This window comes from Phasianus colchicus, chromosome 29 (genome assembly GCF_987193195.1).
Source record: "Phasianus colchicus chromosome 29, bPhaCol1.hap1.1, whole genome shotgun sequence".
Classification (NCBI taxonomy): Eukaryota; Metazoa; Chordata; class Aves; order Galliformes; family Phasianidae; genus Phasianus; species Phasianus colchicus.
In genome coordinates, this window is record NC_143464.1 from 5,114,499 (window position 1) to 5,136,911 (window position 22,413).

At 59.5% G+C, this 22,413-nt stretch overlaps 2 protein-coding genes and 1 non-coding gene across 6 annotated transcripts in view; all 3 read left to right on the forward strand.

Annotated features, from left to right (window-relative positions):
- The window catches only part of FLNA (filamin A), a 94,723-nt gene extending 81,161 nt beyond the window's left edge, over window positions 1-13,562 (forward strand). For 3 of the 4 annotated variants that reach the window (XM_090126618.1, XM_090126619.1, XM_090126620.1), the window contains 7 exons: window positions 806-943; window positions 3,807-3,922; window positions 8,723-8,855; window positions 9,980-10,156; window positions 11,476-11,694; window positions 12,282-12,530; window positions 13,314-13,562. In XM_090126618.1, coding sequence (XP_089982744.1) covers window positions 806-943; window positions 3,807-3,922; window positions 8,723-8,855; window positions 9,980-10,156; window positions 11,476-11,694; window positions 12,282-12,530; window positions 13,314-13,501 — 1,220 coding nt within the window. In that variant the 3' untranslated portion in view covers window positions 13,502-13,562. Of the gene's footprint in view, window positions 1-805; window positions 944-2,925; window positions 3,781-3,806; window positions 3,923-8,722; window positions 8,856-9,979; window positions 10,157-11,475; window positions 11,695-12,281; window positions 12,531-13,313 lie in introns of those variants that run through there. The other variant, XM_090126621.1, reaches the window with a different exon arrangement.
- Window positions 13,563-16,371: 2,809 nt separating this feature from the next.
- Window positions 16,372-21,688, forward strand: RPL10 (ribosomal protein L10). The gene is made up of 6 exons (XM_090126550.1): window positions 16,372-16,527; window positions 17,663-17,721; window positions 18,497-18,604; window positions 19,415-19,553; window positions 20,836-20,998; window positions 21,446-21,688. Exons 1-6 carry the CDS (start codon window positions 16,505-16,507, stop codon window positions 21,599-21,601), a joined length of 648 nt encoding a protein of 215 aa, XP_089982676.1. The 5' UTR covers window positions 16,372-16,504; the 3' UTR covers window positions 21,602-21,688.
- On the forward strand, window positions 20,046-20,195 carry LOC149914689 (small nucleolar RNA SNORA70). The gene has a single exon (XR_016460440.1). It is a non-coding gene; the product is annotated as a small nucleolar RNA SNORA70 (small nucleolar RNA).
- Window positions 21,689-22,413: the final 725 nt, after the last annotated feature.

Sequence of the window (22,413 nt, forward strand, 5' to 3'; positions counted from 1 at the left end):
CATAAAGCCCATATAACCCCCCCATAAACCCCACATAACCCCCCATACCCCCATCCATGACCCCCCCCGACCCCATATGACCCCCCCAACCCCTTTCTGCCCCCCCTCAAACCCCCCCTGTGCCCCACAGCCGAGTTCAGCATCTGAGCATCTGCCCCAAACCCCCCCATACCCCCATAAACCCCACATAACCTCCCCCATATCCCCCCATATGACCCCCCCCGACCCCATATGACCCCCCAACCCCTTTCTGCCCCCCCCCTGACCCCCCCCCCTGCACCCCACAGCCGAGTTCAGCATCTGGGCTGCCCCAAACCCCACCTATGACCCCCATAAACCCCACATAACCCCCCCCTACCCCCCATAACCCCCACATAACCTCCCCCATATCCCCCCTTATTACCCCCCCCAACCCCATATGAGCCCCCCAACCCCTTTCTGCCCCCCCCCCCGACCCCCCCCCATGCCCCACAACCGAGTTGGGGCAGCCCAGATGCTCAAACCCCACCTATGTCCCCCATAAACCCCACATAACCCCCCCATAAACCCCACATAACCCCCCATACCCCCATCCATGACCCCCCCGACCCCATATGACCCCCCAACCCCTTTCTGCCCCCCCCCGGCCCCCCCCCCCCGCACCCCACAGCCGAGTTCAGCATCTGGGCTGCCCCAAACCCCACCTATGACCCCCATAAACCCCACATAGCCCCCTCATACTCCCCCATACCCCCCTCCCTGACCCCATATGACCCCCCAACCCCTTTTTGCCCCCCCCCTGACCCCCCCCCCCTGCACCCCACAGCCGAGTTCAGCATCTGGACGCGGGAGGCGGGCGCCGGGGGCCTCTCCATCTCGGTGGAAGGGCCGAGCAAAGCCGAGATCGCCTTCGAGGACCGCAAGGACGGGTCGTGTGGGGTCTCCTACGTGGTGCAGGAACCCGGTATGGGGCGGGGGAGGGGGGTTATGGGGCGGGGGGGGGGAAGGGGACACTTCTGGGGGACCCCAAAAGCCCGAATTGAACCCGAAGCCTCAGCACTCAGCGGCTTTTGCCCCAGGGATGGGGTTCCACGTTGATTTTCCCCCGTTGATTTCATGCCCCATTGATTTTCCCCATTGATTTCTTTCATCCCCCATTGATTGATTTCATCCCCCATTGATTGATTTCATCCCCCATTGATTTCATCCCCCATTGATTTCATCCCCCATTCATTTCCCCCATTGATTGATTTCATCCCCATTGATTTCATCCCCCATTGATTTCATCCCCCATTCATTTCCCCCAGTGATTTATTTCATCCCCCATTGATTTCATCCCCCATTGATTTCCCCCATTGATTTCTTTCATCCCCCATTGATTTCTTTCATCCCCCATTGATTTCATCCCCCATTGATTTCATCCCCCATTCATTTCCTCCATTGATTGATTTCATCCCCCATTGATTTCCCCCCATTGATTTCATCCCCCAATGGTGACCCCATTGGCGACCCCATTGATTTCCCCCATTGATTTTCCCCATTGATTTTCCTCCATTCATTTCCCCCATTGATTTCATCCCCCATTGGTGACCCCATTGATTTCCCCTATTGATTTATTTCATCCCCCATTATTTATTTCATCCCCCATTGGCGACCCCATTGATTTCATCCCCCATTGATTTCATCCCCCATTCATTTCCCCCATTGATTTCTTTCATCCCCCATTGATTTTCCCTTGTTGATTTCATCCCCCATTGATTGATTTCATCCCCCATTGATTTCTTTCATCCCCCATTGGTGACCCCATTGATTTCATTCCCCATTGATTTCATCCCCCATTCATTTCCCCCATTGATTTCTTTCATCCCCCATTGATTTGATTTCCCCCATTGATTTCTTTCATCCCCCATTGATTGATTTCATCCCCCATTCATTTCCCCCATTGATTTTCCCTTGTTGATTTCATCCCCCATTGATTTTATCCCCCAATGGTGACCCCATTGGCGACCCCATTGATTTCCCCCATTGATTTCCCCCATTGATTTTTCTCCATTCATTTCCCCCATTGATTTCTTCCCCCATTGACTCCATCCCCCATTGCTGACCCCATTGCCGACCCCATTGACTTCATCCCCCATTGCTGACCCCATTGACTCCATCCCCCATTGCCGACCCCATTGATTTGATCCCCCATTGCCGACCCCATTGACTCCATCCCCCATTGCCGACCCCATTGGCTCCATTCCCCATTGCCGACCCCATTGACTTGATCCCCCATTGCTGACCCCATTGACTCCATCCCCCATTGCCGACCCCATTGATTTGATCCCCCATTGCCGACCCCATTGACTCCATCCCCCATTGCCGACCCCATTGACTTGATCCCCCATTGCCGACCCCATTGACTCCATCCCCCATTGCCGACCCCATTGGCTCCATTCCCCATTGCCGACCCCATTGACTTGATCCCCCATTGCTGACCCCATTGACTCCATCCCCCATTGCCGACCCCATTGATTTGATCCCCCATTGCCGACCCCATTGACTCCATCCCCCATTGCCGACCCCATTGCTGACCCCATTGATTTGATCCCCCATTGCCGACCCCATTGCTGACCCCATTGACTTCATCCCCCACTGCCTCCCCTCCCTGCTGATGTCACCCGCCCCCACCCCCCCGATCCCCCATTGATTCCATCCCCCTCATTAAGCCCTCGTTAATGAATGACCCCTCGCTAATTAATGCCCCCCCGTTAATTAATGACTCGTTAATTAACCCCCCAGGGCTCTGTGAGATGGCGGCGAAGTTCGAGGAGCGCATCTCTGCCATCCCCCATCCCCCACTCCCTCATTAACCCCTCGTTAATGAATGATCCCTCGTTAATGAATGACCCCTTGTTAATTACTGCTCCCTCGCTAATTACTGACTCATTAATTAACCCGCAGGGGACTACGAGGTGGCGGTGAAGTTCAACGAGGAGCACATCCCTACCAGCCCCATTGATTCCATCCCCCATTGATTCCATCCCCCATTGATTCCATCCCCCATTGCTGCCATCCCCTCATTAACCCCTCGCTAATTACTGCCCCCTCGCTAATTACTGACTCATTAATTAACCCGCAGGGGACTACGAGGTGGCGGTGAAGTTCAACGAGGAGCACATCCCTACCAGCCCCATTGATTCCATCCCCCATTGATTCCATCCCCCATTGATTCCATCCCCCATTGATTCCATCCCCTCATTAACCCCTCGTTAATTACTGCTCCCTCGCTAATTACTGACTCATTAATTAACCCGCAGGGGACTACGAGGTGGCAGTGAAGTTCAACGAGGAGCACATCCCTACCAGCCCCATTGATTCCATCCCCCATTGATTCCATCCCCCATTGATTCCATCCCCCATTGATTCCATCCCCTCATTAACCCCTCGTTAATTACTGCTCCCTCGCTAATTACTGACTCATTAATTAATCCCCAGGGGACTACGAGGTGGCGGTGAAGTTCAACGAGGAGCCCATCCCTACCAGCCCCATTGATTCCATCCCCCATTGATTCCATCCCCCATTGATTCCATCCCCTCATTAACCCCTTGTTAATTACTACCCCCTCGCTAATTACTGGTTAATTAACCCACAGGGGACTACGAGGTGGCGGTGAAGTTCAACGAGGAGCCCATCCCTACCAGCCCCATTGATTCCATCCCCCATTGATTCCATCCCCCATTGATTCCATCCCCCATTGATTCCATCCCCCGTCCCCCCACCTCCTCATTAACCCCTCGCTAATTACTGCCCCCTCGCTAATTACTGGTTAATTAACCCGCAGGGGACTACGAGGTGGCGGTGAAGTTCAACGAGGAGCACATCCCCGACAGCCCCTTCGTGGTGCCGGCCGCCCCCAACAGCGACGCCGCCCGGCGCCTCACTGTTTCTAGCCTTCAGGTGAGGCTCCGGGAGAGGGGGCGCACGGCCCTATGGGGGCTGTGGGGTCTGTAGGGCCCTGTGGGGTCTGTGGGGGCTGTAGGGCCCTATGGGGTCTGTAGGGGCTGTAGGGCCCTATGGGGGCTGTGGGGTCTGTAGGGGCTGTAGGGCCCTATGGGGGCTGTGGGGTCTGTAGGGTCTGTAGGGCCCTATGGGGGCTGTGGGGTCTGTGGGGTCTGTAGGGCCCTATGGGGGCTGTGGGGTCTGTAGGGCCCTATGGGGTCTGTGGGGTCTGTAGGGCCCTATGGGGTCTGTGGGGTCTTTAAGGGCTGTAGGGGCTGTGGGGGCTGTAGGGCCCTACGGGGGCTGTGGGGTCTGTAGGGCCCTATGGGGGCTGTGGGGTCTGTAGGGCCCTATGGGGGCTGTGGGGTCTGTGGGGTCTGTAGGGCCCTATGGGGGCTGTAGGGTCTGTAGGGCCCTATGGGGGCTGTGGGGTCTGTAGGGCCCTATGGGGGCTGTGGGGTCTGTGGGGTCTGTAGGGCCCTAGGGGGGCTGTGGGGTCTGTAGGGCCCTATGGGGTCTGTGGGGTCCGTAGGGGCTGTAGGGCCCTATGGGGTCTGTGGGGTCTGTAGGGGCTGTAGGGCCCTATGGGGTCTGTGGGGTCTGTGGGGGCTGTAGGGCCCTATGGGGTCTGTAGGGCCCTATGGGGTCTGTGGGGTCTGTAGGGTCCTATGGGGTCTGTGGGGTCTGTAGGGCCCTATGGGGTCTGTGGGGTCTGTAGGGTCCTATGGGGTCTGTGGGGTCTGTAGGGCCCTATGGGGTCTGTAGGGCCCTATGGGATCTGTGGGGTCTGTAGGGCCCTATGGGGGCTGTGGGGTCTGTAGGGCCCTATGGGGGCTGTGGGGTCTTTAAGGGCTGTAGGGGCTGTAGGGGCTGTAGGGCCCTATGGGGGCTGTGGGGTCTGTAGGGCCCTATGGGGGCTGTGGGGTCTGTAGGGTCTGTAGGGGCTGTAGGGCCCTATGGGGGCTGTGGGGTCTGTAGGGCCCTATGGGGGCTGTGGGGTCTGTGGGGTCTGTAGGGCCCTATGGGGGCTGTGGGGTCTGTAGGGCCCTATGGGGGCTGTGGGGTCTGTGGGGTCTGTAGGGCCCTATGGGGGCTGTGGGGTCTGTAGGGCCCTATGGGGGCTGTGGGGTCTGTAGGGTCTGTAGGGGCTGTAGGGCCCTATGGGGGCTGTGGGGTCTGTAGGGCCCTATGGGGGCTGTGGGGTCTGTAGGGCCCTATGGGGTCTGTAGGGGCTGTAGGGCCCTATGGGGGCTGTGGGGTCTGTAGGGCCCTATGGGGTCTGTAGGGGCTGTAGGGCCCTATGGGGGCTGTGGGGTCTGTGGGGTCTGTAGGGGCTGTAGGGCCCTATGGGGGCTGTGGGGTCTGTAGGGGCTGTAGGGCCCTATGGGGGCTGTGGGGTCTGTAGGGTCCTATGGGGGCTGTGGGGTCTGTAGGGCCAGATAGGGGCTGTCGGGGCTGTAGGGCCCTATGGGGTCTGTAGGGGCTGTAGGGCCCTATGGGGTCTGTGGGGTCTGTAGGGCCCTATGGGATCTGTGGGGTCTGTAGGGTCTGTAGGGTCCTATGGGGTCTGTGGGGGCTGTAGGGTCTGTAGGGCCCTACGGAGTCTGTGGGGTCTGTGGGGCCCTATGGGGTCTGTGGGGTCTGTAGGGGCTGTAGGGCCCTATGGGGTCTGTGGGGTCTGTAGGGCCAGATAGGGGCGTATGGGGTCTGTAGGGCCATATAGGGGCATGTGGGCTGTGTAGGGGCTTATGGGGCCGTATTGGGGCCATATAGGGGCTTATGGGGGCATAGAGGGGCTTGTGGGGCTCTGTAGGAGCCGTATAGGGGCGTGTGGGGCCATATAGGGGCATATAGGGGCTTGTAGGGATGTGTAGGGCCATATAGGGGCTTATGGGGCCATATAGGGGCTTGTAGGGGCCATATAGGGGCTGTAGGGCCATATAGGGGTGTGTAGGGCCCTATATGTAGGGTCTGTAGGACTATATGGGGCTCTATATGGCTATATGGGGTTCTGTGGGGTCTATAGGGCTATATGGGGTTCTGTAGGGTCTGTAGGACTTTACGGGGTACTTATGGGGTCTGTAGGGCTATATGGGGTTCCGTGGGGTCTGTAGGACTTCACGGGGTACTTATGGGGTCTATAGGGCTGTATGGGGTTCCGTGGGGTCTGTAGGACTTTATGGGGTACTTATGGGGTCTGTAGGGCTATATGGGGTTCTATGGGGTCTGTAGGGCTTTATGGGGTACTTATGGGGTCTGTAGGGCTATATGGGGTTCTATGGGGTCTGTAGGACTTTACGGGGTACTTATGGGGTCTGTAGGGCTATATGGGGTTCCGTGGGGTCTATAGGACTTTATGGGGTACTTGCGGGGTCTGTAGGGTTTGTAGGGCCATGAGGGCACTTTTAGGGTCTGTAGGGCAGCCATACAGGGCCATTTTTGGGGCTGTGCCCCCCCGTGCGCCCCCCCCTCTCTCGGGGTCTCTGATAAAGGCTATTAACAGCCCCCCCCCCCCCCCAAAAAAAAATGTGGGGCCGGGATATGGGGTGGGGAGGGGGGGGGGGGGGTTAACGAAGCACAACGGCCCCATAGAAACCCCCCCCCCAACAAACCCCATAATGGGGTGGGGGGGGGGGTTTGGGACCCCCGTTCTGCCCCGCTAACCTCCCCCCCACCCCAAAAAATCCCCCCCCCCCGGCCCTATAAGGTAAGTGGGGAAATGGGTGGGAAATGGGTTTGTGGGGGGGGGGTCGTCTGAAACCCCATAATTTGGGGGGTGGAGGAATCCCAAATCCCCCCCCCACAATGTGATGGGGTTTTGGGGGGGGGCTCTGGGTTGTGTGTCCCCCCCCACCAACCACCCCAGGAGGGGTTTTGGGGTCTGGAACCACCCCCCCCCCCGGGTCACTGTGGGAGGGTTATGGGGTGGGGGGAGTTTTGGGGTACGGACCCCCCCCCCATAATTGGGGCTGGGGGTCCCTATGGGAAGGGGGGGAGGTTATGGGGTGGGGAGGGGTTTTGGGGTGGGGGGGTTATGGGGTTTGGACCCCTCCCTCCCCTTAAATGGGGGTGGAGGACCCTATGGGGGGGGTTATGGGGTCGGGGGGGGGTTGGGATATGGACACCCCCCAGCCCCCCCCAAATGGGGGTGGAGGACCCTATGGGGGGGTTATGGGGTCGGGAGGGGGGGTTATGGGGTTTGGACCCCCCCCCTCCCCAAATGGGGGTGGAGGACCCTATGGGGGGGTTATGGGGTCGGGAGGGGGGGTTATGGGGTTTAAACCCCCCCTCCCCTTAAATGGGGGTGGAGGGCCCTATGGGGGGGTTATGGGGTCGGGGGGGGGGTTATGGGGTTTGGACCCCCCCCCTCCCCTTAAATGGGGGTGGAGGACCCTATGGGGGGGGTTATGGGGTCGGGGGGGGGGTTATGGGGTTTGGACCCCCCCCCTCCCCTTAAATGGGGGTGGAGGACCCTATGGGGGGGTTATGGGGTCGGGGGGGGGGGGTTATGGGGTTTGGACCCCCCCCCCTCCCCTTAAATGGGGGTGGAGGGCCCTATGGGGGGGTTATGGGGTGGGGGGGGGGTTTGGGGTCCTCCCCCCCCCCCCCATTTTATAGGGATTATTTGGGGTCCTGAACCCCCCCCCCCTTGTGTCTGTGGGGCAGAATTGGGGTTTTTTTTGGGGGGGGGGGTCCCCATTACCCTATATGGCGTGACCCCCCCCCCCTTTTCCCTCTTAATTTAACCCCCCCCCCCGGGATTATTATGGGATGTCGTGTCCCCTCCCCCCCACCCCAGTGGGGCAGAATTGGGGTTTTTTATGGGGTGGGGGGCACGGGGGGGTGGTTCTCTATTCCCTATATGGGGTAAATTGCCCCCCCCAACCCCCCCCCAGCTCATTATTATGGGATGTCCGTCCCCCCCCCAATTTAACCCCCCTGGGGTTATTATGGGATGTTCGCCCCCCCCTTCATTCCATAGGGGCAGAATTGGGTTTTTTTTTTGGGGGGGGGGGAGATCAAAGGAGGGGGGGGGGGCAGTGGGGGCCCCAATTTAACCCCCCCCCGTGGGGTTATTATGGGATGTGTCGTCGTCCCCCCCCCGGGGGCTATTATGGGATGTCCGTTTGCAGGACTATTATGGGATGTACCCCCACTGGAGTCACACCCTTCCCCTATACATTGGATGGGCTGACCCCCGCCCCCCACCCCCAATTTAACTGCCCCCCCTCTGGGATTATTATGGGATGTATCCCCCCCCCCACCCTAACCCCCCCGGACTATTATGGGATGTCCCGCCCCCATAGGAATCGGGGCTGAAGGTGCACCAACCCCACACCCCCTATCCATTATATGGGCTGACACCCCCCTCCCCACCCCCAATTTGACCCCCCCCGTGGGATTATTATGGGATGTATCCCCCCCCCACCCGCCCCTTCCCCGGACTATTATGGGATGTCTGTTTGCGGGACTATTATGGGATGTTCGCCCCCCCATAGGAATCGGGGCTGAAGGTGCACCAACCCCACACCCCCCCCCCGTGGGATTATTATGGGATGTCCGTCTGCGGGACGATGATTATGGGATGTCCCCCCCCCCTTCCCTTCCCCCCCTCCCTTAGGAGTCGGGGCTGAAGGTGCACCAACCCCACACCCCCTATCCATTATATGGGCTGTCCCCCTCCCCCCCCCCCCCCCCGTGGGATTATTATGGGATGTCTGTTTGTGGGACTATTATGGGATGTCCCCCCCCCCTTAGGAGTCGGGGCTGAAGGTGCACCAACCCGCCTCCTTCGCTGTCAGCCTCAATGGGGCCAAAGGGGCCCTGGATGCCAAAGTTCACAGCCCGTCCGGAGCCGTGGAGGAATGCCACATCTCCGAGGTCACCGAAGGTCAGCGCAGCTCCGCCCCACACGGCCGGACCCACAGATGTGTGCTGAGACCCACAGATGTGTGCTGAGACCCATAGATGCACATCCAGACCCACAGATGTGTGCTGAGACCCACAGATCTGCATTCAGACCCATAGATCTGTGCTGAGACCCATAGATGTACATCCAGACCCACAGATGTGTGCTGAGACCCATAGATGTGTGCTGAGACCCATAGATGTACATCCAGACCCACAGATGTGTGCTGAGACTCACAGATGTGTGCTGAGACCCATAGATGTGTGCTGAGACCAATAGATCTGCATCCAGACCCATAGATGTGTGCTCAGACCCATAGATGTGTGCTGAGACCCATAGATGGGTGTCATGACCCATAGACCCACCCTCCGACCCATAGATCCACATTCAGACCCATAGATCCATTCTCCAACCCATAGAGCAGCCCTCAGCCCCACAGGTGTGTGCTGAGACCCACAGATGGGTGTCAAGACCCACAGATCCACATTTGGACCCATAGATCCACATTTGGACCCATAGAACCACATTCAGACCCATAGATCCATTCTCCAACCCATAGATCATCCCTCAGACCCACAGATGGGTGTCAAGACTCATAGATCCACATCCAGACCCATAGATCCACATCCAGACCCATCGATCATCCCTCAGACCCACAGATGGGTGTCAAGATCCACAGATCCACATTTGGACCCATAGATCCACATTCAGACCCATAGATCCATTCTCCAACCCATAGATCATCCCTCAGACCCACAGATGGGTGTCAAGACCCATAGATCCACATTCAGACCCATAGATCCACATCCAGACCCATCGATCATCCCTCAGACCCACAGATGGGTGTCAAGACCCACAGATCCACATTTGGACCCATAGATCCACATCCAGACCCATCGATCATCCCTCAGACCCACAGATGGGTGTCAAGACCCATAGATCCACATTCAGACCCATAGATCCACATTCACACCCATCGATCATCCCTCAGACCCACAGATCCGCAGAGCGCCCTGTATGGGTCATGGGGGGGGGGGGCGCAGTGGGGCACCGCAGCCCCCCCCCCACCCCCAATAACCCCCCCTCCCCATCTCTCTGCCCCCCAGATAAATACGCCGTGCGTTTCATCCCGCGGGAGAACGGCGTTTATTCCATCGACGTCAAGTTCGACGGCGCCCACATCCCGGGGAGCCCCTTCAAGGTCCGCGTCGGGGACCCCGGCCAGGCGGGAGACCCCGGCCTCGTCACCGCCTATGGGGCCGGGCTGGAGGGCGGCACCACCGGTAGGGGGCAGCGCGGAGCCGTGGGGGCGATGGGGGGCGGGGGGCATGAAAGTAATGGGGGCAGTGGGGCAGCGTCACCGGCAGGGGGCAGCACTGAGCGCTGTATGGGGGTTGCAGTGGGGTTTAATCATCGGTAGGGGGCAGCACTGAGCGCTGTATGGGGGTTGCAGTGGGATTTAATCGCCGGTAGGAGGCAGCACTGAGCGCCTTTTGGGGCTGCAGTGCTGTGTAATCGCCGGTAGGAGGCAGCACTGAGCTCCATTGGAGTTGCAATAGGGCTTAATCGCCGGTAGGGGGCAGCACTGAGTTTAATTGGGGTTGCAGTGGGTTTTAATCGCCGGCAGGGGGGAGCAGATTAATTGGGGCTTGCAGTGGGGTTTAATCACCGGTAGGGGGCAGCACTGAGATTAATTGGGTTGCAATGGGTTTAATCACCGGTAGGGGGCAACACTGAGTTTAATTGGGGTTGCAGTGGGGTTTAATCACCAGTAGGGGGCAGCACTGAGTTTAATTGGGGGTTGCAGTGGGGTTTAATCGCAGCGTTGAGCACTGTATGGGGGTTGCAATGGATTTAATCACCGGTAGGGGGCAGCACTGAGTTTAATTGGGGGTTGCAGGGGGGTTTAATCACCGGTAGGAGGCAGCACTGTTTAATTGGGGTTGCAATGGCGTTTAATCACCGGTAGGGGGCAGCGCTGAGCTGTGTGTTGGGGGGGTGCAATGCGGTGGGATCGCCGCTACGGGGCAGCGCTGAGCTGTGTTGGGGTGCAATGCTGTGGGATCACCGCTGGGGGGCAGCGCTGAGCTGTGTTGGGGTGCAATGCGGTGGGATCGCCGCTACGGGGCAGCGCTGAGCTGTGTTGGGGTGCAATGCGGTGGGATCACCGCTAGGGGGCAGCGCTGTGTGTTGGGGTGCAATGCTGTGGGATCACCGCTGGGGGGCAGCGCTGAGCTGTGTTGGGGTGCAATGCGGTGGGATCACCGCTAGGGGGCAGCGCTGTGTTGGGGGTGCAATGCTGTGGGATCACCGCTAGGGGGCAGCGCTGAGCTGTGTTGGGGGGGTGCAATGCGGTGGGATCACCGCTGGGGGGCAGCGCTGAGCTGTGTTGGGGTGCAATGCGGTGGGATCACTGCTAGGGGGCAGCGCTGTGTGTTGGGGTGCAATGCTGTGGGATCACCGCTAGGGGGCAGCGCTGAGCTGTGTTGGGGTGCAATGCTGCCGCACCGCCGCCAGGGGGCAGCAGTGAGTTATATGGGATCCCATTGGGGTCCCACGGTTTTGGGGTCTCGCAGTAATGGGGTCCCATTGCCCCCCCCAGGTTCCCCAGCCGAATTCGTGGTGAACACTTTACACGCCGGTCCCGGGGCGCTTTCGGTCACCATTGAAGGTCCATCCAAAGTGAAGATGGAATGCGTGGAGTGTCCCGAAGGATTCCGGGTCATTTACACCCCCATGGCGCCCGGCAATTACCTCATAGCCATCAAATTCGGGGGGCCGCATCACATCGCGGGGAGCCCCTTCAAGGCCAAAGTCACCGGTGAGGGCATGGGGGGGGATTTGGGGGTCTGGGGGGGGGGTTGAGGGGGGTCTATGGGGGGAGATTTTGGGGTTGGGAGGGAATTTGGGGGGGATAAGGGGGGAATTTGGGGGGCATAAGGGGTCTGGGGGGGGGGATAGGGGGGAATTAAAAGGGATTGGGGGGGATTTGGGGTCGGGGGGGTCTGTTGGGGGGGTCTTTGGGGGAGTTTTGGGGGAGATTTGGGGGTCTGGGGGGGATATAGGGGGTCTATGGGGGATGTGGGGGGGCCTGGGGGGGGAGTTTTGGGGTGTTGGGGGGGACTTGGAGGGGTCGAAGGGGTTTGAGGGGTATGGGGGGGAGGTTGGGGGGGATTTGAGGGGGGTGGGGGGGGCATTGGGGGGTGGGGGGGGGATTTGGGGATGGAAGGTGGCCTGGAGGGGGGGGGGGGACAGGGGGGTTTTGGGGGTATTTTAGGGGGAGGATGGGGGCTGGGGGGAGATTTGTGGGTCTGGGGGGGATGGAGGGGAGTGGGGGGGGCAGCTTGGGGGTCTGGGCCCCCCCCCGTGTTAAACCCCCTCCCCATTATTTCCCACCCCCCCCCCCAGGTCCCCGCCTGGTCAGCACCCACTCCCTGCGCGAGAGCTCCTCAGTTTTGGTGGATTCCGGGCTGGGGGTTGGGGGGGTCACCGCCACCCCCCCCACCTCCACCACTGCCGCCCCCCCTTCGAGTTCCGCCCCCCCCGGGGGGGTCCCCCAATTTTCCGACCCTTCGAAAGTGGTGGCGAAAGGTTTGGGGCTGAGCAAAGCTTTCGTGGGGCAGAGGAACTCCTTCACTGTGGACTGCAGCAAAGCTGGTATGGGGGGGGGGGGGCGATTATTTGGGGGGGGGCGATTATTTGGGGGAGTTTGGGGGGCTTGTAGGGGCTATGGGGGTCATTCTGGGGGTTGCTTTGGGGGGGAATGTGGGGCTGGGGGGGGTTTTGGGGCTGGGGGGGGGACGTGGGGATAATTGTGGGGGGGGGTCGGGGGATTTGGGGGTAATGGGGGGGGATGTGGGGTTGGGGGGGGCAGTTTTGGGGGTTTGGGGCTTTTTTTGCTTTTTTGCTCCCCCCTCCAATTTAGGACCCCCCCAATCCCCCTCTTCTCCAACTCATGGCACCCCCAGCCCCATTAAAATCCATATAACCGGCCAGCCCCCCCCTCACAACCTCCTTAACCCCCCCAGTTTTTTCCCTCCCCCCCCACCAAGCAGTTCATGGCCCCCCCATGCCTTTATTAATTCCCCCCCTCCAATTTAGGCCCCCCCAATCCCCCTCCCCATCCAACTCATGGCCCCCCCAGCCCCATTAGGATCAATGCAACCATGCAGCCCCCCTCGCCACCTCCTTAACCCCCCATTTTTTTGCCCCTCCCCACCAGTTCGTGGCCCCCCCATGCCCTTATTAATCTCCCCCTCCAATTTAAGACCTTTCAATCCCCCCCCCTCCAATTTAGGACCCCCCAATCCCCCTCCCCATCCAACTCATGGCCCCCCCAGCCCCATTGGGATCAATACAACCGCGCAGCCCCCCTCGCCACCTCCTTAACCCCCCATTTTTTCGCTCCCCCCCCCCTCCCCGCAATTTCCCCCCCCCCAGGTTCCAACATGCTGCTGGTGGGCATGCAGGGCCCCCGCTCCCCGTGCGAGGAGCTGCAGGTGAAGCATTTGGGCCGCCAGCTTTACAGCGTGGCTTACGTGGTCCGTGAGCGAGGCGAATACCTGCTGGTCCTCAAATGGGGCGACCAGCACGTCCCCCACAGCCCCTTCCGCATCGCCGTGCCTTGAAAGACCCCCCCCCTCCCCGGACCCCCCCTCATCAATAACCCCCCCCCCCCCCTCCTCCCTTCCTTCCCCTTCCTTGATCCCAATCCATTCATCTTTTTCAAGCCTTCCCTCCATCCGCTCCGTTCATCTTTCGCTCTCATTGGAGCCCCCCATCCCCCCCTCCCACAACCCCCCCCCCTTCCTCCTCCCCACAATTCCATTCATCCTCTACCACCCCCTGAAGCCCCTCCCTCCACTCCTTTTAATTAATCTTTAATTATCCTCGAAGCCCCCCCCCCCAAACTCTGTTCCATCCCTCATTCGCTCTCATCGAAGTCCCCCCCCCCCTCACCCCCATCCTCAAATGGGGGGACCAGCAAATCCCCCACAGCCCCTTCACCATTGCAGTGCCTTGAAAGACCCCCCCCCGGACCCCCCCCCCCCCGATCACCAACCCCCCCCTTATCATCAATAACCCCCTCCCCTCGATTCCATTCCATTCATCTTTTGCTCTCACTGAAGTCTCCCCTCCATTTGAGTCCCCCCCCCACCCCCCCCACCCCCTCAACTCCATCTTTTGCCATTATTGGAGCCCCCCCCCCCCCCCTTCGATTTCATTCCATTTGTCTTTTACTGTCCTTGAAGTTCCCCCCCTCCCCCCCCCAAATCCACCCCATTCATCTTTTGCTGTCATTGCAAACCCCCCCCTTTCCCCCCCCCCACTCAATTTTATTCATATTTTGCTCTCATTGGAGCCCCCCCCCCCCCCCAGATCCACTCCATTTCATTCATCTTTTGCTGGAGTCCCACTGCTGGCCCTGGGGGCTTTGGAGCCCTTTTCTTCCTTTGATTCATTCCTTCCTTTCCTTCCATTCCTTCGTTGCTTTGCTTCCTTCCTTTCCTTCCTTTCCTTCCTTCCTTTTCTTCCTTTCCTTCCTTCCTTTCCTTCAATTCCTTCCTCCCTTCCATTCACTCCTTTTTTTCCTCCCATTTATTCCTTTCTTCCCTCCATTCCCCCCCTTTCCCTCCTTCCATTCATTCCTTCTTTCCGTTCCTTTCATTCACTCCCTTTCCCCCTTTCCTCCCTTCCATTCATTCCCTTCCTGCCCCATTTCCATCCCCTTTCAGTTGACTTTCAGTTCGTTTTCCCATTCCTTCCCCCCTCTTCCTTCCTTCATTTCCATTCATTTCAGTCCTTCGTTTCTCCTTCATCCCTTCCTCCCTTCCTTTCTCCCCTTCCCTTCCTTCCTTTCTTCTCCTGCCTTCATTTTGCCTCATTCCATTCATCCCTTCCTTCCTTTCATTCATTCATTTCCTCATTCATTCATTCATTCAATTCCCTGAGTTCATTCATTCCTTCCATTCATTCATTCCTTCCTTCATTCATTCCTTCCTTCATTCCTTCCTTCATTCCTTCCTTCATTCATTCCTTCATTCATTCATTCCTTCATTCATTCATTCCTTCCTTCATTCATTCATTCCTTCATTCATTCCTTCCTTCATTCCTTCATTCCTTGCTCCCATCCCATTCATTCACCCCATTTTATTCCTCCATCCCCGCTTCGTTCCTTTGAGCTCCTTTCCCCTTTTTAATTCTTTTATCCCAATGGCTCCCCTTTCATTTGCTTTCGTTAATCCCAGCCGTTCCCGTTTCTTCCATCAACTCCACTCGTTTCATTTTTATTTCCTTTCCTCTCTATTTTAATCCAATTCTCCCACTGCGTTCCGTTCATCCCTTTCCTTCCCCCCATTATTTTCCCCCCATATTTTATTTTATTTCCTCCCTTTTCCACTTTATTTTATTTCCGGAGGGGGGTTGAAGGGGAGGGGTTTCCCCTCCGCCCCCCTCCCCCAATTCCACCCCCCACAAACGGGGCTCCCAGTGATGTGGGGGGAGGAGGGGGGGGGGGGGGGGGGAGGTCAACGAATCCCAATAAAAATCCATTCTGCTTCCGGGGTGGAGCTGTGTGTGTTTTGTGGGGGGGGGGGGGGCACTTATGGGGCAGGGGGGTAATTGAGGGTGATGGATGGCTGAGGATGGGGGGGGGGTTACTTATGGGGTGGGGGTCGGCATCTATGTGGGAGAATATGGGGTGGGGGAGGGCGGTGATATGGGAGGCTGTGGGGAGGGGGCTTCAAACTTATGGGGAGGGGGGGGGTGCAATAGGGGAGGGCTCTGTATGGGAATCTGGGAGGGGGGGGGGGTCCCACTTATGGGGCGGGGGGGGAGATATGGGAGGGCTCTTCGTGGGAGGCTGTGGGGCAGGGGGGTGATACGGGAGGATGTGGGGAGGGGGGCCCAATACTTATGGGGAGGGGGGGGCTCTATATGGGATGCTCTGGGGCGGGGGGGAGTCCCCATATGTGGGTCTGTAGGGGGCGATCCCCATATGTGGGTCCGTATGGGGCGATATGTGGGTCTATAGGGGGGGGTGTCTCCATATGTGGGTCTGTAGGGGGGGATCCCCATATGTGGGTCCGTATGGAGCGATATGTGGCGCGGCCCCTTTAAGCCTCAGGCGGCACGAAGCCCCGCCCCCAAGGCGAGGCTCCGCCCCCCACAACGCTTCGTATGCAAATAAGGAAGAACGTCCACCAATGACCGCTCTGCGCTGCGGAAAGCGAGCCGCGTTCTCCGTCCAATCAGCGCTCAGCAGGCGGGCGCGCGTGCGTAGGGGCGTACTGCGCGTGCCCACAGTGCGCTTTCCCATTGGCTGATCCGCCTCTCTATGCCAGAGCCGCGCTAGAGCGCCGCCGGAAGTTAACGGCGTAACCGGAAGTCACGGGACAGCGCAGTGGTTAGGCGATACCGGAAGTTAGGGGCTCCTCACCGGAAGTGACGATATAGCGTCATAGATAGGAGGAGCGCAGGCGATACCGGAAGAACGGGGGCGTTACCGGAAGTGATGGAGCAGCGCAGCGGATTGGCAGGGCGTAACCGGAAGCTGTCATCGGGGCCGCAGTATATAAGCGGCGCGCAGGCGGCGCCGCGGCCTTTCAGCGGAGGACGGCGGGGAGGACGCCATGGGGCGGCGGCCGGCGCGGTGGTGAGGGGCGCGGGATTATGACGTCAGCGCCGGGCCCGGCGTCACGGCGGCGTCGTACCGAGGGCGGGGGGGAGCGGGGGGGGGGGTCGAGGGGGCGGGGCGCGGGGGGGGGGGGGGGCTGTAGGCCGCTATGGGGCGTCTGTGGGCCTGTGGGGGGTTGGGGCCGCTGTGGGGCTGTGGGGCCTCTATGGGGCGCTGTGGGGTTTCTGTGGGGCTGTAGGGGTCTCTATGGGGGCTCTGTGGGGTCTCTATGGGGCGCTGTGGGGCTTCTGTGGGGCTGTGTGGGTCTATAGGCGCCTCTATGGGGCGCTGTGGGGTTTCTGTGGGGCTGTAGGGGTTTCTATGGGGGTTCTGTGTGTCTATAGGGGAGCTGTGGGGCCTCTGTGGGTCTGTAGGGGCCTCTATGGGGCGCTGTGGGGTTTCTGTGGGTATGTAGGTGTTTCTATAGGGTCTCTATGGGGTTTTGTGGGGCTTCTGTGGGTCTGTAGGGGTTTCTGTGGGGCCTGTGTGGGTCTATAGGGGTCTCTATGGGTCTATAGGAGTCTGTGTGGGGCACTGTGTGGCTCTGTGGGTCCGTAGGGGCCTTTATGGGGCGCTGTGGGGACTATGTAGGTCTGTAGGGGCCTCTGTGGGGCGCCGTGGGGTTTCTGTGGGTCTGTAGTTGTTTCTATGGGGTCTCTGTGGGTCTGTAGGAGTTTCTGTAGGGCCCTGTGTGGTTCTGTGTGTCTGTAGGGGTCTCTGTGGGGCGTTTTGGGGGCCTTCTGTGGGTCTGTAGGAGACTCTATGGGGTGCTGTGGGGCTTCTGTGGGTCTGTAGGGGTCTCTATGAGGCACTGTGGGTCTAAAGGCTTTTTATGGGGTCTCTGTGGTGTCTCCATGGGGCTCTATGGGGCGCTGTGGGGTCTCTGTGGGGCGCTGTGGGTCTGTAGGGGTTTCTGTGGGGCCTTGTGGGCCTCTGTGGGGCACTGTGGGGTTTTTATAGGGAGCTCTATGGGGCTCTGCGGGTCCATAGCATCCTCTATGGGCACTGTGGGATTTCTATGGGGCTCTGTGGGGCTGTAGAGGTTTTTGTGGGGCCTCTATGGGGCGCTGTGGGTCCCCCCCCCCTAATTTTTCTCTCCATCCCCCCCCCCCAGTTACAGATACTGCAAAAATAAACCCTACCCCAAATCACGCTTCTGCCGGGGGGTGCCAGGTAAGTGTGGGGCAGCCCCATATGGGGCTCAATGGGGTCTCAATGTATGGAGCAACCCCATATGGGGCTCAATGGGGTCTCAATGTGTGGAGCAACCCCATATGGGGCTCAATGGGGTCTCAGTGTGTAGAGCAGCCCCATATGGGGTTCAGTGGGGTCTCAGTGTGTGGGGCAGCCCCATATGGGGCTGAATGGGGTCTCAATGTGTGGGGCAACCCCATAGAGAGTCTCAATGGGGCTCAGTGTGTGGGGCAGCTCCAAATGGGGCTCAGTGTGTGGGGGCAGCCCCATAGGGGGCTCAGTGGGGGCTTAATGTGTGGGGCAGCTCCATATGGGGCTCAGTGTGTGGGGCAGCCCCATAGGGGGCTGAATGGGGTCTCAATGTGTGGAGTAACCCCATATGGGGCTGAATGGGGGCTCAGTGTGTGGGGCAGCCCCATAGAGAGTCTCAATGGGGCTCAGTGTGTGGGGCAGCCCCATATGTGGCTCAGTGGGGTCTCAGTGTGTGGGGCAACCCCATATGGGGCTCAATGGGGTCTCAGTGTGTGGGGCAGCCCCATATGGGGCTCAATGGGGTCTCAGTGTGTGGGGCAGCCCCATATGGGGCTCAATGGGATGTCAGTGTGTGGGGCAACCCCATATGGGGCTCAATGGGGTCTCAGTGTGTGGAGCAGCCCCATACGGGGCTCAATGGGATGTCAGTGTGTGGGGCAGCCCCAAATGGGGCTCAATGTGTGGGGCAGCCCCACGGAGTCCCATTTTTTGGCCTTTTTAGACCCCAAAATCCGCATTTTTGACCTGGGCCGGAAGAAGGCGAAGGTGGACGAGTTCCCGTTGTGCGGCCATATGGTGTCTGATGAGTACGAGCAGCTCAGCTCCGAGGGTAATTAACGCTCGTTTGCTAATTGGGGGGGGAGGGGGGGTCATCGGGGTCAGGGGGTGGGAATGGGGTTCGGTTGTGGGGGAAAGGGGGGCAGAGGGGGTGTTAATTTGGGGGCGTGGGTGGTTCTGATTAAGGAGGGGCTGTAATTAAGGAGGGTGGGCAAAAGGGTTTTAATTAAGAGCGGTGGGGGGGGGCTCTGATTAAAGGGAGGGTTGTAATTAAGGGGGTGGGCGGGGGGAGGTTTAATCATGGGGGTCTGTTTCTGTGGGGCTCTATGGGGTGTCTTTAGGGGTTTCTTTTTATGGGGCTGTGTGGGGTCTCTATGGGATTTGCCACTTTGGGGGCTGATGTGGGGCTCTGGGGACTGTGGGGTCTCTATGGGGCGTTGCTATGGGGTCTCTATGGGGCGTTGCTATGGGGTCTCTATGGGGCGATGCTATGGGGTGTTGCTATGGGGTCGGACCATTGGGTGTCATTACGGGGTGAGGCCGCTGGGTGTCGCTGTGGGGCGGTACTTTGGGGTGTAATTTCACCTCCTGACCGCTGGGTGTCTCTGTGGAGTTTCTATGGAGTGTAATGAATCGTTGTGGCCGCTGGGTGGCGCTGTGGAGCGGTTCTATGGGATGTAATTCCACCTCCTGACCGCTGGGTGTCACTGCGGAGTTTCTATGGAGTGTAATGAATCGTTGTGGCCGCTGGGTGTGAGGTGGTGCTTGTGATGTAATTCTACCTCCTGACCGCTGGGTGTCGCTGTGGAGCGGTGCTTTGGGGTGTAATTCCACCTCCTGAACACCGGGTGTCGCTGCGCAGCGCTGGAGGCGGCGCGGATCTGCGCCAATAAGTACATGGTGAAGAGCTGCGGGAAGGACGGCTTCCACATCCGGGTCCGCCTGCATCCCTTCCACGTGATCCGCATCAACAAAATGCTGTCCTGCGCCGGAGCCGACAGGTGGGGGGGGGGCGGGGGGGGGGCACAGACATAATGGGGGGTGTGGGGGGTTTAGAGCAATAAGGGGGGCAGCAACGTTGGGGGGGGGGGGGGGGGGGGAAGAGGTATAGGGGGGGGATGGGAAAGGAGGGGGGGGTAGATCCAAAGGGGGGGGCAATTAAGGGGGGGCAGAGACATAAGGGGGGATGAGGGGGGGATGGGGAAGGGGGGGGGGCAATTGGGGGGGGGGCAGAGACATAAGGGGGGGGGATGGAGAAGGGGATGGGAGCAGAACCAAAGGGGGGGTGGGCAATTAAGGGGGGGGGGGCAGAGATATATGGGGGGGGCAGAGACATAAAGGGGGGGATGGGGAAAGGGGGGAGGGGGACAGAGCCAAAGGGGGGGGGAAGGAAGGGGGTAGAGCTCAGTGTGTTTGTTGTGTTGTGTCTCCCCCCCCTCCCCCCCCTTAATTAATCTTCCCGGCTGTTAATTAACACCCCCCCCCCCCCCCCCCTGCAGTTAATTAAGCCGGCCGTGGCCCCCCCCCTCATGGGGTCCCGGCGTGCAATGGCTGCGCACAGTGACCCCCCCCCGGCTGTGTAGGGCGCCCTATGAGACCCCCAGTCACCCCATAGGGCGCCCATAGGGGCCGGGGGGACAGTGACCCCCCCCAAAAAAAAAAAACCCCGTGCCCCCCCCCACAACCCCATAGAACTCCATAATCCCCCATACAGACCCACAGCGCCACCCGGCGGCCACATGCTGTCATTACACCCCATGTAACCCCATAGACCCCCCATATTGCTCCCATCTATCCCCACATAACCCCATGGAACCCCATTTTCTCCCCTCCTCTCCTTTCCCTGCGCATCCCAATGCTCCCATATGGGGTCACTCTTTTAGGGGAGGGGTCCCACTGACCCCCCCTCTTCAGTTTCTTCCCCTCCCCCCCCCTCGTTGCCACCCCACACCCTCAATACAATCCTATGACCCTCCAGAGGCAATGGGAGTCGGGGTCCCCATCCTCCCCTTTCCCTGCGCATCCCAATGCTCCCATATGGGGTCACCCTTTAGGGGAGGGGTTCCACTGACCCCCCCTCCCAATTTCTTTCCTCTCCCCCCCCTTCTTCCCCCCAAAACATCCTCAATACAACCCTATGACCCCACAGAGGCAATGGGAGTCGGGGTCCCCATCCTCCCCTTTCCCTGCGCATCCCAGTGCTCCCATATGTAGTCACCCATTTTGGGGAGGGGTCCCACTGACCCCCCCTCTCATTTTGTCCCCCACCCTCCCCCCCCCCAGGCTGCAGACGGGGATGAGGGGTGCCTTTGGGAAGCCTCAGGGCACGGTGGCTCGGGTGCACATCGGGCAGGTCATCATGTCCATCCGCACCAAGGCGCAGAACAAGGAGCACGTGGTGGAGGCTCTGCGCAGGGCCAAGTTCAAGTTCCCGGGGAGGCAGAAGGTAAGGGAGACCCCCGGGACCCCCCCCCAAATTAATGGGGGGGTGGGGGGGGTCTTAAGAGGGTGATGAACCGCCCCAGAGACCCCTGGGTTTGAGATTGGGGGGTTGAGGTCTTCAGAAAGTGATGGACCCCACTGTGTTTGGGGTGGAAGGAATAAGGGGAGGGGGTTCATCCTCAGAAGGTGATGGGGACCACCGGGACCCCCCCCCAAATTAATGGGGGGGGGTGGGGTCTTATGAAGGGGGTGATGGGCCATATATACACCCTGGAGACCCCAAAATCCCCCCCAGGGACCCTCAGATCTCCCATGGGGACCCCAAACCCCCCCCCAGGGACCCTGAAAGACCTTCAAATCCCCCTTGGGGACCCCAGAGACCCCCTCCAGGACCCCCAATGACCCCCAAATCCCCCCTGGATACCCTCAACTCCCCCCCCCCCCCCCCCAGATCCACATCTCCAAGAAATGGGGCTTCACCAAATTCAACGCCGACGCCTTCGAGGAGATGGTGGCCCAGAAACGTCTGATCCCCGACGGCTGTGGGGTGAAATACGTCCCCGGGAGGGGACCCCTGGATCGCTGGAGGGCACTGCACGCGGCGTAGGGACCCCCACCCAAATCTGGACCCCAAAAAAGGGGGGAGAAAACCCCAAAGAAACCCCCTGGGAGGCTAATAAATGGCTGAGTGGAAGCTGTGCGTGGTTTTTTTGGGAGGGGGACGGGGTGGGAAAGGGTGATATGGGGCATTAAATGGGGCTGGGGGCACCAGCGTCCCCCATAGGGACCCCAGGATCCCACCTGAAGACACCAAAGTGGGTCTAGGGGCACCAAAGTTGAAGCTGGGGACCCCAAAATGGGGCTGGGGGTACCAACATCCCCTATAGGCACCCCAATATCGAACCTGGAGACCCCAAAATGGGTCTGGGGGCACCAGCATCCCCCATAGGGACCCCAGGATCCCACCTGAAGACCCCAAAATGGGTCTGGGGGCACCAAAATCCCCCCTGGTGACCCCAAATCCCCCATAGAGACCCCAAAATTCCCCTTTTGAACCCCCAAATCTCTTATGGGAACCCCAGATCTCCCCTAGGGACCCCAAAATCCCTATGGGGACCCCAAGGCCCCCCTGGAGACCCCAAAATGAGCCTGGGGACCCCAAATCCCACCCATTATTTGGGGGGGGGTCCTAAAAAGGTTTTTATGGGATTTACGTGTTCCCCCCCCCCCTCCTAATAAAAAAGGCACCGCAGTGGAAATGGGCTGAAATGAGTAAAAATGAACCGATTTTTGCTTTATTGACCCCAAAATCCCCCACCCCCCCCCCCACTCACGACCCCAAAACACAGACAGACAAATTGGGGGGGGGGGCACACATTGGGGTCGCCCCCCCACCCCTACGAACCCTGCGAGGGGATG

Bases quoted from the DNA above. Each gene is read 5' to 3' on its own strand.
- RPL10 (XM_090126550.1), top strand. From the start codon at position 16,505: ATGGGGCGGCGGCCGGCGCGGTG. The intron at 17,722-18,496 runs GTAAGTGTGGGG...TGGCCTTTTTAG, and splicing joins CTTCTGCCGGGGGGTGCCAG to ACCCCAAAATCCGCATTTTT. The intron at 20,999-21,445 runs GTAAGGGAGACC...CCCCCCCCCCAG, and splicing joins AGTTCCCGGGGAGGCAGAAG to ATCCACATCTCCAAGAAATG.